This window comes from Triticum aestivum, chromosome 6D (assembly GCF_018294505.1).
Source record: "Triticum aestivum cultivar Chinese Spring chromosome 6D, IWGSC CS RefSeq v2.1, whole genome shotgun sequence".
Taxonomy (NCBI): domain Eukaryota; kingdom Viridiplantae; phylum Streptophyta; class Magnoliopsida; order Poales; family Poaceae; genus Triticum; species Triticum aestivum.
Window position 1 is genome coordinate 201,482,410 of NC_057811.1, and position 13,356 is coordinate 201,495,765.

Sequence of the window (13,356 nt, forward strand, 5' to 3'; positions counted from 1 at the left end):
AAGCGGAAGCGTTTGACAACGCGGTTGATGTAGTCGAACTTCTTGTCGTTCCGACCGATCAAACACCGAACGTATGACACCTCCGAGTTCTGCACACATTCAGCTCGATGACGTCCCTCGAACTCTTGATCCAGCAAAGTGTCGAGGGAGAGTTCTGTCAGCACGACGACGTGGTGACGGTGATGGTGAAGTGATCCGCGCAGGGCTTCGCCTAAACACTACGTGAATATGACCGGAGGCGTAAACCGTGGAGGGGGCGCCGCACACGGCTAGGAATCAATGTTGTGTGTTCTAGCGGTGCCCCCCCTCATATATATAGGTTGGAGGGGAGGAGAGGCAGCCAAGGGGGCGCCCCAAGTAGGAGGAATCCTACTTGGGCGCCTCCCAATTCCGCCTCCTCCTTCCATATTCATCCGGAGGGGGAAGGAAGGAGGAGGGAGGAGAAAAGGAATGGGGAGGCCGAATCCCTCCCCTTCCTTTCCCTCTTATCCTCTTTCCTTCCCCCTTATTTCGGCCTACATGGGGCGCACCAGCCCCCTAGGGGCTGGTCTGTCCCCTTCTTGGCCCATTAGGCCCATGTAGTTGCCGGGGGATGCTCGGAACCCCTTTTGGTGACCCGATATGTACCCGGTACCCCCAGAACACTTCCGGTGTCCGAATATCATCGTCCTATATATAAATCTTTACCTCTCGACCATTTCGAGACTCCTCGTCATGTCCGTGATCTCATCCAGGACTCCGAACAACATTCGGTCACCAAATCACATAACTCATATAATACAAAATCGTCATCGAACGTTAAGCGTGCGGACCCTACGGGTTCGAGAACTATTTAGACATGAACGAGACACCTCTCCGGTCAATAACCAACAGCGGAACCTGGATGCTCATATTGGTTCCCATATATTCTACGAAGATCTTTATCGGTCGTACCGTAATGACAACATATGTTATTCCCTTTGTCATCGGTATGTCACTTGCCCGAGCTTCGATCGCCGGTATCTTCATACCTAGTTCAATCTCGTTTTCGACAAGTCTCTTTACTCGTTCGGTAATACATCATCCCACAACTAACTCATTAGTCACATTGCTTGCAAGGCTTCTTATGATGTGCATTACCGAGAGGGCCCAGAGATACCTCTTCGATACTCGGAGTGACAAATCATAATCTCGATCTATGCCAACCCAACGAACACCTTCGAAGATACCTGTAGAGCATCTTTATAATCACCCAATTACGTTGTGACGTTTGATAGCACACGAGGCATTCCTCCGGTATCCGGAAGTTACATAATCTCATAGTCGAAGGAATATGTATTTGACATGAAGAAAGCAATAGCAATAAAACTGAACGATCAATATGCTAAGCTAACGGATGTGTCTTGTGCATCACATCATTCTCCTAATGATGTGACCCCGTTTATCAAATGACAACACATGTCTATGGTTAGGAAACTTAACCATCTTTGATTAACGAGCTAATCTAGTAGAGGCTTACTAGGGACACTGTGTTTTGTCTATGTATCCACACATGTATCAAGTTTCCGGTTAATACAATTATAGCATGAATAATAAACATGTATCATGATATAAGAAAATATAAAATAACAACTTTATTATTGCCTCTAGGGCATATTTTCTTCAATACCCCTATATTAGTGAACCGTAGGCAGTTCGGGAGGCAGCATGTCTTGCGGTGGAGAAGGGATGACAACATGTCCTCATCGAGACAGATTGTTTGATAATCCGAGATGAATGGAAGGATGGTACGTTCAGGTCCATGAAGACCATATATTCAGAGAGATTCAACCACTTCTCTCAAATTGCAGGAATTTGATATTACCTACGCTCGAAGAGACGCCAATGAGGTAGCTCATAGGTGTGCTTAGGAATCTGTAATTAGTGTTTTCAGTGTAACCTCTTTTCATGTATGAGTTGTTGCCTGCTCTTGTGCAGTCGGACTCTGTTCGCCAATACGTTGAATAAAATGTCTTGAATGACGGTTTAAAAAAAAGACTGGGATACTGAGAGGGCACCATCTGAACCCATGGGCATATGCACCCATTTTTCAAAAATGTATTTTAAGCATGTTTTAAAATGTTAAAAAATTAAAAAGAAAATATCACGCATACATGTTCGCAAATGTCTGTACGTGGCACAAAGTTTTATGAAAAAATGTCTTTTTGTTTTGCCTCTGTAAAAAAGATAAATTTTAGTGCTTCTAAATAGTGTTCCACGACATAATTTTTTGTCTTTTTTGCACAGGCCACAATAAAAGTTATTTTTCCGTGAAACTTTATGCATGCACATAGAACATGGGGACGTATCCGTGTAATTTTTTTTCAGACGTTTTTAAAATTTAGAAATATGTTTTCCAAAGTGGGTTCATATGTATCCGGGTTCATCCACGCACTTCTCCTGAGATACTATCCAACTTCACGGGAAAGGCTTTTGAAGATGAGTCAATTCTCTCGCTATTGTTCTAAAAATATAAATTCTCTCGCTATCTCGCTCAAAAAAAAAAGAAGAAGAAAAAAGCTCTTGCCATCACTCAAAACACCTTCCACCATCCCGTCCGTGCCTTTCCTCTTCCTCTCCTGACCTAGCTCAAGCTCCCATCTACCCAAGCTCCGACCCGACCCGACGCAGCTATAGAAAATATCTCCACTCTATCACCGCCGTGAGGCTGCTGAGGGCCACCGCCGACGCCTCAGACCTGCAACCCCTCTTCCCCTGCCCGCCCCCAACCCCGCCACCTCTCGCGCCCCCCGTGATGTCCCGGTGGGCGCCGGAGATCAAGGTCTATAGCCGCAGGAACCCCCGCAAAAACCCTAAACCCCCTCCTGAAGGCCCTACCCCCGACCCCAATCCCCCTCCAGAACCTAGCCCCGACCCCAATCCCCATCCAGAACCTTGCCCCATTCCTAATTCCGACCCCCTTGAGCAAACCCTAGCCTCGTTCCGTCGCTCGATTCGTCGCTCGGAGGCTGAGGATGCGGTGCCGCCGCTCTCCGATCCGGCCGCACCGACTTCCCCTCCTCCTCTTTCTCCCACATCGTCGCCGCACGGGGCACCGGCTGCCGCCTCCGGCGATTTCTCCTCCGGCCTTGCCCGGGATGGCGCCGCCGTTCCAAACGGTCATGCCGACATCGACATCCGGGCGGCCGCGGATGACAAGGCTCGGAAGCGCAGGGTCCGGAGCGAGCTGCGTCGGCAGCTTGCGTCAGAGCTCGACCAGGTACGCGTGCTCTCCAAGCGCCTCAAGGCGGCTGGCGAGGCCTTGGCAGTTGAGGCATCCCAGCCCGTACCTCGGCCACCGCCTCTGCTCACTGCTGGGTATGTGCAACCCCAGTTCTCAGGCAGTGATGCTGTGACGCCCGTACCGGCCCCAGTTACTGCTTCTGTTCCTCCTGTCCGCTCGTTTCTGCCACGCCGCCCGCTAATTGTGCCAGAAGTTCACACAGAATCACTTGACAAGGAAAAGCGAACACCAAAGGCCAATCAGCTTTACCAAAATTCAGAGTTCTTGCTTGCCAAAGATAGGATACCGCCATCAGATTCACATGGCCGGAAGAAAACCAAGCACCACAAGAAGAAACACCGTTCCTCGTCAGCTCATGGTGCAGGTTACAACGCTGAGCAGCGACTCTACTCGCATGCATTTAAGAAGTCTTCATCACTGCTGTCCCGACTAATGAAGCACAAATTTGGGTGGGTGTTTAACAAGCCTGTTGATCCTGTTGCACTTGGGTTGCATGACTATTTTGCCATTATTAAGCACCCGATGGATCTTGGCACTATAAAGGGGCAGCTTACTCGTGGGCATTACAGGGACCCAAAGGAGTTTGCTAATGATGTACGGCTAACATTCCATAATGCCATGACGTATAATCCCAAAGGGCAGGATGTGCATTTCATGGCTGAGCAATTGTTAGGAATTTTTGAAGCTCAGTGGCCTGAGATTGAGGCTGAGGTTGACTACCTTGCATCATGCCCACCTTTGCCGAAGAAGTTTCCACCTCCCCCGATAGACTTGCGCTTACTAGAGAGGTCAGATTCCTTAAAGCACCATATGGCGCTGGACTCCAAGTCAAGGCCGATAAATCATACTCCCATTAGTGTCCGCACTCCATCATTGAAGAAGCCAAAGGCAAAGGATCTGGATAAAAGAGATATGACGATAGATGAGAAGCGTAAACTTAGCAATAACCTTCAGAACTTGCCTCCTGAAAAGCTTGATATTGTTGTGCAGATCATTAAGAACAAGAATCTTTCAGTTAGGCAGCATGAAGATGAGATTGAGGTTGAGATAGATAGCATGGATGCGGAGACACTTTGGGAACTTGATAGATTTGTTGCTAACTTCAAGAAGAACCTGAGCAAGCAAAAGAGGAAGGCTGAGCGTGCAATGCTTGCAAGGCAAGATGTAGAGTTGCGTGCTCTGCATGCTGCACAACAAACAGTATGAACAGTCGATCATTCTTAATCTAGCAATAGTTCTGTAGCTAAGGAAATCGTATAATTGGTGCTGAATTACAGTTTCTTTGTATTGCAGAGTCAACAACCTAACATTGGTGAAAAATCTCCAAAGCTAAGTAAGTCCTTTATCGCCCTGATTCATTCATCCTAAAAGTAAAAGCACATGATAAGGCGATTATGAAAGTATGACTTTTCTTATGCACAGATTTGATGGTGGGCGAGCAATTAGCAACTTCTGTGCCAGACCAAAATAATAATAATATACCGAGTGCCAGTAGATCTAGCAGCTCAAGCAGCTCCAGCAGTGATTCAGATTCCTCTTCTAGTGGTAATATTTCCTTCTGTTTTGGTTTTACCTTGTGTATTTGACTTCTAGTCTATCTTTAGTTGTTTACATTTGTATTGAGCGAATGATTAGGCTGCAGTATAATGGTATAGCCTAATCATTAATGATCGTCTTGGCAGACTCGGACAGTGACAGCTCTTCTACAGATGGATCAAATGCTGCCAATTCATCTTGAGACATAGGTAGGTTTTGGTAATTATAAATATGTATTGGTTGCTTAGAAATTAGCAGGATGTATTTGTGTTATTATAAAGTGACAGCTATTTGTTCCTTCATTTATTCAGTAAGTATTTCTTAGGCAATTGCTAATACTGTTGTTCAAAAGAAAATAACAATAGTAAGTATTTCTTGCTAGTGTGTTGGTTGGTATCGCGTGCATGTTATTTTTTGCATTGTTGACTTTCTACACCCAGATAAATCTTAAAATTTTCTGATCCCACATGATATGTTAAAGCGCAGTGATCTGATAACAGCAACTTAGGCCTCCTTTGGTTTAGAGGAATCTTGTAGGAATTTCATAGGATAGGATTTCTATAGAAAAAATTTCTTTAGAGCCCTTTGGTTTGTAGGAATGGAATCCTATTCCTATGGAGGAATTCTTCCTATCCTCCACATTTCATAGGAAAATAAACATTAGCCTAGACTCAATGGAAAAAATCCTATGATGTGAATCAAAGGGCATCTCCTTTCCTATTACTACTCATAGGATTTGAGATACATGTCATCTCATCTCCTATGATTTTCCTATTCCTACGATTTTTCTACTCTATGAACCAAAGGAGGCCTTAGCATTTTGGGAACATACAACCTGCCTAACAGAGTATAGGGTTTACACATTTTCTTATGTGAGAATTAGGAGAAAACATTTTTAGTGTATACCACCAATTATAAGGACAAACAATACATTGTTATGAGAGTGTAATTGGGTTTGAAGAAATTATGAGGTGTGACTACACGAGGAGATAATATCCTGATACATACCTCAATTTCTAACTTTGCGTACTTAATGTCATTGATTCTTGCCCTTATGATTAGTTTGATTTCCGGCTCGATACAAGCAAAATGTGGATAATAAGCTCATCTATGATGAAATGATCCAGGACTTGGAAAATTACAGACACATAAAGTTTAGATACTTTTAAGGAAGTAATTAGTTTCCATCTATCATATTGTCCATTTATTGAACTTAGGTTTCCTGGGTAGTTTCTTTTGTTTGGTTTACCTAAAAGTAGCCATGTTTGGCCGGTCTTTGATTAGGGTTTCTGAGTACAAGCTAGATAAGTTGGCAAAAACAATCTAGCTTATCAATGGTAATCTGTCTGCAAAGCAGCTTGGGCACTGGTAGTACACTAGTACTGGAACATAACCATACAACTCAATATTTCTCACTTGCAAACATAAATGCCACTTGCCATGCTCATAATTTTGTCTTTGCCCATCGCCTACTGTTTGTTGGTGGGCTGCCTGTTTGCTCCCTACAGTTGATTCTATCTATATGGGCATAACAGAATTATGATGTGTGGGTAGCACCCCTCTGATGATAGCAAACAAGTTGACGGCTACCTCCATGGTAGCAACAACTCTGGTGGTGGAAAATGCACTTGCGGGAAAGGCTGGGGGCTCCTGGTGACAACCTTGGGTCCAATTCGTTGGAAAGTGGTGCAGAAGGGGGTAGAGGCTGGCTGATATTATTCGTAGAAGGTCATAACTCATAAGTTAATGGGGTTACAGGTTAGGATTGTTGGGATGGCCCAAGATACCGCGTGCTTGTCTAGATTGTAAGGTGATACCTGGAGAGAGTCTTGTCCCTCAACATAAGCTTGTGGTGGCTGACTTCCGCTTTCGGATTCGTGTCCAGCGGGATAAGCGCGCCTAAGTCTCTAGAACGAAATGGTGGAAGCGCAAGGAGGAGACAACTCAGGCTTTCAAGGAGAGGGTCATTAAGGAGGGCCCTTGGAAGGAGGTGATGCAGACAATATGTGGATGAAGATGGCAACTTGCATTCTATGGTGGCTTCAGAGGAGTTTGGAGTGTACGGAGTGTCCAGGGGAAGAAGCGAAGCTAAAGATACCTAGTGGTGGAACGATGATGTCCGGAAGGCTATTAAGGAGAAGAAAGATTGGAGTGCAGACAACATAGAGTAGTACAAGGTGGCATAGAAGGCTGCAAAGCGAGCCGTGAGTGAAGCAAGGGCTCGGACTTATGAGGACCTCTACCAACACTTAGACACGAAGGAAGGCTAAAGGGACATCCGTAAGATGGCCAAGATCTGAGAGAGGAAGACGAGGGATGCTGAACAAGTCAAATGCATCAAGGACGGAGCAGACCAGCTCCTAGTGAAGGACGAGGAGATTAAACATAGATGGCGGGAGTACAACATTGTGATCCTTCCTTGAGCCCTTAACTCTTTGCGGATGATGTGGTGCTAGTCGATGATAGTCGAACGGGAGTTATTATTAGAAAGCATCAAAGAGCTATGGAGACAAACCTTGGAATTGAAAGATGTTAGGCTTAGTAGAACTAAAACCGAGTACATGAGGTGCGGTCTCAGTACAACTAGGGAGGAGGAGGAGGTTAGCCTTGATGGGCAGGTGGTATCCTAGAAGGACACTTTTCGATATTTGGGGTCAATGTTGCAGAAGGATGGTGATACCGATGATGTGGGCCATCAAATCAAAGACGGATGGATGAAGTGGCGCCAAGCTTCTGTGTTCTTTGTGACGAGAGTGCCACGAAAGCTATAGGACGGTGATTCGACCCGCAATGTTGTATGGCCCCGAGTGACACAATGAAGGATCGAGTCCAGAATGATGATATACGAGATAGAGTTGGGGTAGCCTCAATTGAAGAGAAGCTTGGCCAACATCGTTTGAGATAGTTTGGGCATATTCAGTGCAGGCCTCCAGAAGCTCTAGTGCATAGCGGACGGCTAAAGCGTCTTGATAATGTCAAGAGAGGTTGGGGTAGACCAAACTTGACATGGGAGAAGTCTGTAAAGAGATCTGAAGGACCGGAATATCACCAAAGAACTAGCCTGTTATGACCGGCATACTAAGGGCTTAGCCCAATTAGTTTTGGCCCAGTTTATCTTATCGTTATTAGGGGCTTAGCCAAATTATCTTATTAGGAGGATTATATAAACTCGTGTAAGGACCCGTTTTGGGATTAAGCAATAAGCAATCATATTTGCTCGGCTTCCTTAGGGAGGCGGGAGACCTAACCCTAGCCGCCGCCCCTGGTCTCTCTCTCTCTCTCTCTCTCTCTCTCGCACACGCAACGACGGCGCCCCAGCGCCGGCGACCACGTCTTCCTCCACGCCATCCCTCCTTCCACTCCTACAACCTGAGACCACGCCCTGGTAGGGATCCGGTTCCTACCAATTTGGTATCAGATAGCTTCGGTGTGATCATGTCCTTGCCGCCGCCCACCCCGACCCTCCCGCTGCCGACCGCGACGACCGCCCCGATGGCCACCACGGCCAGCGCCCCGCTCTTGCCGGTGCCGGTCACCTCCGCCTCGCCCGACCCCGCCGTCTTTACCCCAGAGGAGATGACGCCTGCCATTCGGGATCTCACCCAGGCTGTCACGGGCATCTGCATGTTCCTCGCGAGATCCTATGGGCCGCAGCCGCTTGTGCCCTTCGCCACCGCCCCGCCGCCGCAGCAGCCGCCATCCTCGGCGACCCCCGCGCCGCCGCCATGCAGCAGCCGCCACCAGCGACGAACCCCGTCGCCTCCACCATGCAGCAGGGGCAACAGCTGCAGCCGCTGCCACCGGCGACCGCGGCCCTGGGCGTCCCGACGACGGGCTCGGGGGTGCCCATCCACCAGGTCCGGTTTCCCCCGTCGCCGTCTCCGTTACCGGCTTGGCTCGCTGGGTCCCTTGAGCCGGTCTACACGACGGACTCGGTCGGGCCGCACGTGCTGCCCCCGCCGGCGACGCACCCGGCCATGCAGTTTTGCGGGTCCTCGGGCTCCGCCGAGCCCTTCGCCAGCGTCGACGGGCCCCTGTTCCAGGGCGGTACCCTGATGCCCGCCTACTCGGCCCCGTCCTCCTCGCTGCCCCGTGCTGACGAGGCGCACCCGCCCGTCGTCCACGCCCAGCCGCCACCGAGATTCTCCAAGCTGGAGTTCGTGACCTACGACGGCACTGTCGACCCCCTGAATTGGCTCAACCAATGCGACCAATTTTTCAGGGGACAGCGCACGCGCGCGTCCGACCGCACCTGGATTGCCTCGTATCATCTCCGAGGAGCCGCGCAGCCGTGGTACTACGCCCTTGAACAGGACGAGGGCGGCATGCCACCATGGGAGCGCTTCCGCGATTTGTGCCTCTTGCGCTTCTGTCTGCCTATACGCGGGAGCTGTCTGGCGGAGCCTGGGCGTGGATATGCGCGGACCACAGGACCTCCGGACGGCCATGTACTACGCCCACGCGTTCGAGCGTCGTTCGGTGGCCATCCAGCAGGTGCCACCGCCCCAGGCTGCTGGGCCGCCACCCTGGCCGGACGTTCCCGCGCAGGGTCGGCTTGCCCAGGCTCCCGCGGCGCCCCTCGCCGCGGCTGCGGCATGCCCGTTCCGCCGGCTCACCCCGGCCGAGCAACTCGAGCATCGCCGCCAAGGGTTGTGCTTCAACTGCGATGAGCCCTACGCACCGGGCCATGTCTGCCCACGACTCTTCTACTTGGAGGCTGCAGACTACATTGAGGAGGACCCCGCCGCCGCCGGGCTCGGCGACCAGCCCGGCCCAGTTGACACGGAGGTGTTTGGCGGCCGTTGATCTTTCCCGCCTTCCAGCTCGAGGACGAGTTGTTTGTGCAGGCGGGGAGAGATGTTATGACCGACATATTAAGGGCTTAGACCAGTTAGTTGTGGCCCAGTTTATCTTACCGTTATTAGGGGCTTAGCCCAATTATCTTATTAGGAGGATCATATAAACTCGTGTAAGGACCTGTTTTGGGATTAAGCAAGAAGCAATCATATTTGCTCGGCTTCCTTAGGGAGCCGGGAGACCTAAACCCTAGCCGCCGCCCCTGCTCTCTCTCTCGCGCGCGCACGCAACTACGGCGCCCCAGCGCCGGCGACCATGTCTTCCTCCTTCCACCCCTACAACCTGAGACCACGCCCTGGTAGGGATCCGGTTCCTACCATAGCCATGGACAGGGGTGCGTGGAAGCATCCATGTGCCAGAACCATCAGTTGGTTGCGAGATCTTGTGGGTTTCAGCCCTAGCCTACCCCCAACTTGTTTGGGTCTGAAGGCGTTGTTGTTTGATTTGTTAGTTAAGCAATATGGACAATAGGATCGGCGTCTAATTCTTGTTGGACCAACATTTAAGTGCATTCACACAAACTGGCGAGATGGGCATGGGTGGAATTATGATGGGTGTGTTTGGTCTTGAGCCCAAGCTACCCATACCAAACATTTGGCTAGCTAATATTTTGGTGAAGCTTTTGCTTGCCCATGAATTGGCCAACATTGGCTAGAAAAATAATTAGAGTTGCTAATTAGTCATTGGCAAGCCAAAATATTGGCAACCATCCAAACGATCACCAAATTTTTGGTCATCACCAAATAATTGGTAGGGTCATATTCTCATTCACCCGGAAGAGATGTTGCACACTTGAACATGCCCACGAGCACCAAAGTAGGAACATATGCACGTATGAGCTAGTAAATGTGTAAATCTCCATCCACCTTCTAGCTTCAGTTTTAGGCTTTGAAGCCAATCGGTATCTAGAACTTTTGTTTCTATCTCCTGAAAACATGAGCTATGGTCATCACCAAAATTGCTGCATCACCCTATTTTCACCCCAGTTAGTAGTCTAGGTTGATCTTTTGTTTCTATCTCCTGAAAACATGAGCTGTCTGACTTCATCAACGGTGGAAACGCATGGTGATTTAGTGGAAAGGAGCTATGGGCAGGGCTACTCGTGGCTGGAACACAGCCCCTGCTGACAACCTGTGCTAGTGTCTAAAGGTTTCTTCCATTGGCACCATAAGTCATTTGCGGAGAATTTCCATTTCTGCAACATGTGGAGTTGAAAGGAAAGAGTGGAGCAAAATTTGTGGTGTAGGTTTATTTTCGCACCCTAAGCTGCTCTTCGCAAAAGCTAGACCAGGATGGCAGGAACCGAACATGATTAGGGCAGTAGCTAGGACAAACATGTCATTATTATTTGGAGAATTTTTGCAATGCGTTATTTTGAGCACAAACCTTGGTACGCATATGCCATTATGATTTACTAACTTTTTCTGGAAAAAAAAACTACGGACAACTTTGTATTCTTATCATTTTCTTCCGCACAAGGTCTTTCCAGTGCATAGGTGCTTAGATGAGATGCTAACTGCATGAAAGAGCTTAGCGACTAAACTCTCCAATGCGTAGGTGCTTAGCTTGTTGCTAAGCTTTCTTCATTTCATGAGTTGTAGACTGTAAATTGTGTTTTTGTGTAGGTACGCGCGCCTAGCATCGTTTCTTCCTGGGGTCACCAAACTCCTCTCTCTCCTCTTAATTACCTTGCCACATAAGAGTTTTTTGCCTAGTTGGTAGGCATTAGATAGCACCTGTACAAGGTGGAGCATTGGGAAAGTGGCCTGTATGAGATGAGTCAGTCACCCAAGTAATTTGTTTGTAAACGTGTTGGTTATTTCAGGTGGTATCACTAATTCGCTGGAGCCTTAAATTTTCTACTTTAGTAATATGTTTTCCTTCTAAGGAGCATTGCCATGATGGACCATCACTCAGCCTCAGGATCCTCTTGATTCTGCATACACCTGTAGTTTTCTTCTGCAGTGCTACTTCTGTTCACTACTACTATGAATTGTTGCACTGCCATCTGCTTCATTTACCTGTTCAGCTTGTAATCTGTAAAATGCTCTGCTATTTTCCTTAAGTTTATCTCATTTTTGATCGTGGTTACCTTCTCCTGATTTGCAGGTTCAGGACTCCGTCTAATAGACAATAACTGTCTAATTGTATTTGGCATGAGAATGCCTTAGTGATTGTACATGTTTGTCTCTGTCTCTTAGGTATCTCAAGTAGCTGCTGGGATGTTAGATGAAGGCAGTATTCTACCAAGGTTTGTTTGTTCCCCAGCTGAAGGAAAGATAACCTGGCTCCGGAATTATGTAGCCTGTACATTAGACGCACATTGAGCATTATGTCTAGGAAGGTGATTGTTGTGTCTGCATTAACAAGCCATATTGTCCTGTTTATTCAACGGTTTTGGCAGTGTTTCAATATACCAGGTGATGTTCTTACTGTTACGGTTTAGCATTCAGCTGTTCTTGGATTGTAAATTTTCAAGTAATTCTTGACTGGGACGTTTTAAATGTTTTTGACACCCTTGGTCTTGTCATCATTGACGCTGATGCAAGTCCATGTTTCGTGGTGGCGTATGCTTAGTTGCAAAGGGTTGTGATTTGCAAGTGCAAGGAATGTTTATCCAGTTAGACTCGCAAAGCTGCTGAGTCACTTCATGTTTTGTTTCTTTGTACGCCAAAGCTGCTGAGTCACTTCATGTTTTGTTTCTTTCTACGCTGCGGTGACCCGTTCAGGAGCTTTCTTGGGGATTCTGCTGCCGTGAGCTTTGTTGATTTGTTGAGGCTTTGCAAGCCTGATCGTTTCAAAACCCAATTGGGGACATTAAACTTGCCTGCGCACTGGCATAGGGAAATCAGCTCGGCGGTTTGAGACGGTAATGGTTATCTTCCTCCAGTGGGCTTCCATTATTCAAAAACCATACGTTTTAGTTCCAGCATAATTTTTAAAAACAATCATGTGCACTAAGTAATCTAGTGTACAACACAATTTCATACTATATTCTTTAGACACCTTAACGACATCAAATAACCACATATAAAACCATGATGCTCCCCTAAATGTCAGTTCCATGCTCTACACTTCATATTTAGCAGTGCACAACCAACTCTCAAATTTATACTTAATTTGACTACAAGAAATGGACAAATGATGGTCCATTTATATACTGTAAGCAATATACTTTATTCAACCATTCTTCTTATATAGAGATGATTACCAGAAAAAAAATTCACATAGTCATAAAATGCATAGTTATTCTTTCGGTCCAAAAGGTAATTTAAGAATGGAAAACTAACAACGGAGGCTGTTATTTCAAACTAAATCAGATAATTCAATGATGTTGTCCAGTTAATCAAGTGTAAATGGTATTCCATGTGTGACTTTGAAACCCCAAAGCAGTGGCCATATATTAAATTGGCTTGCTTGTGAAAAACGACACAAATGACCCTTTTCAAAAACTTAAGCACAAAATGAACCCTGTTTGATTTTTTTTCTTCATAAAATGACCCATTTTCATGATGCCCGGCCTCGGGACGCCATGCTACACAACACGACGCTCTGATCAAGGGCGCCATGCTGTAGATCAGCCACACACCAGGATGACGCCTTGGCCTAGGGGCAAGTGGAACAAAGGAGAAGAAGAAAGAACAGAGGCATAGTCGTCCCTCACGCCCCCCTCCCCCCCTCCCCCCCAAATGTTGTGGATC

At 47.5% G+C, this 13,356-nt stretch overlaps 1 protein-coding gene across 1 annotated transcript; it reads left to right on the top strand.

Annotated features, from left to right (window-relative positions):
• Positions 1-2,572: 2,572 nt before the first annotated feature.
• LOC123144460 (transcription factor GTE4) lies at positions 2,573-12,093 on the top strand. The gene is made up of 5 exons (XM_044563611.1): positions 2,573-4,462; positions 4,556-4,595; positions 4,685-4,807; positions 4,945-5,007; positions 11,765-12,093. The coding sequence occupies exons 1-4, from the start codon at positions 2,774-2,776 to the stop codon at positions 4,998-5,000; spliced, it is 1,908 nt and encodes a 635-aa protein (XP_044419546.1). The 5' UTR covers positions 2,573-2,773; the 3' UTR covers positions 5,001-5,007; positions 11,765-12,093.
• The last annotated feature ends 1,263 nt before the right edge of the window (positions 12,094-13,356 follow it).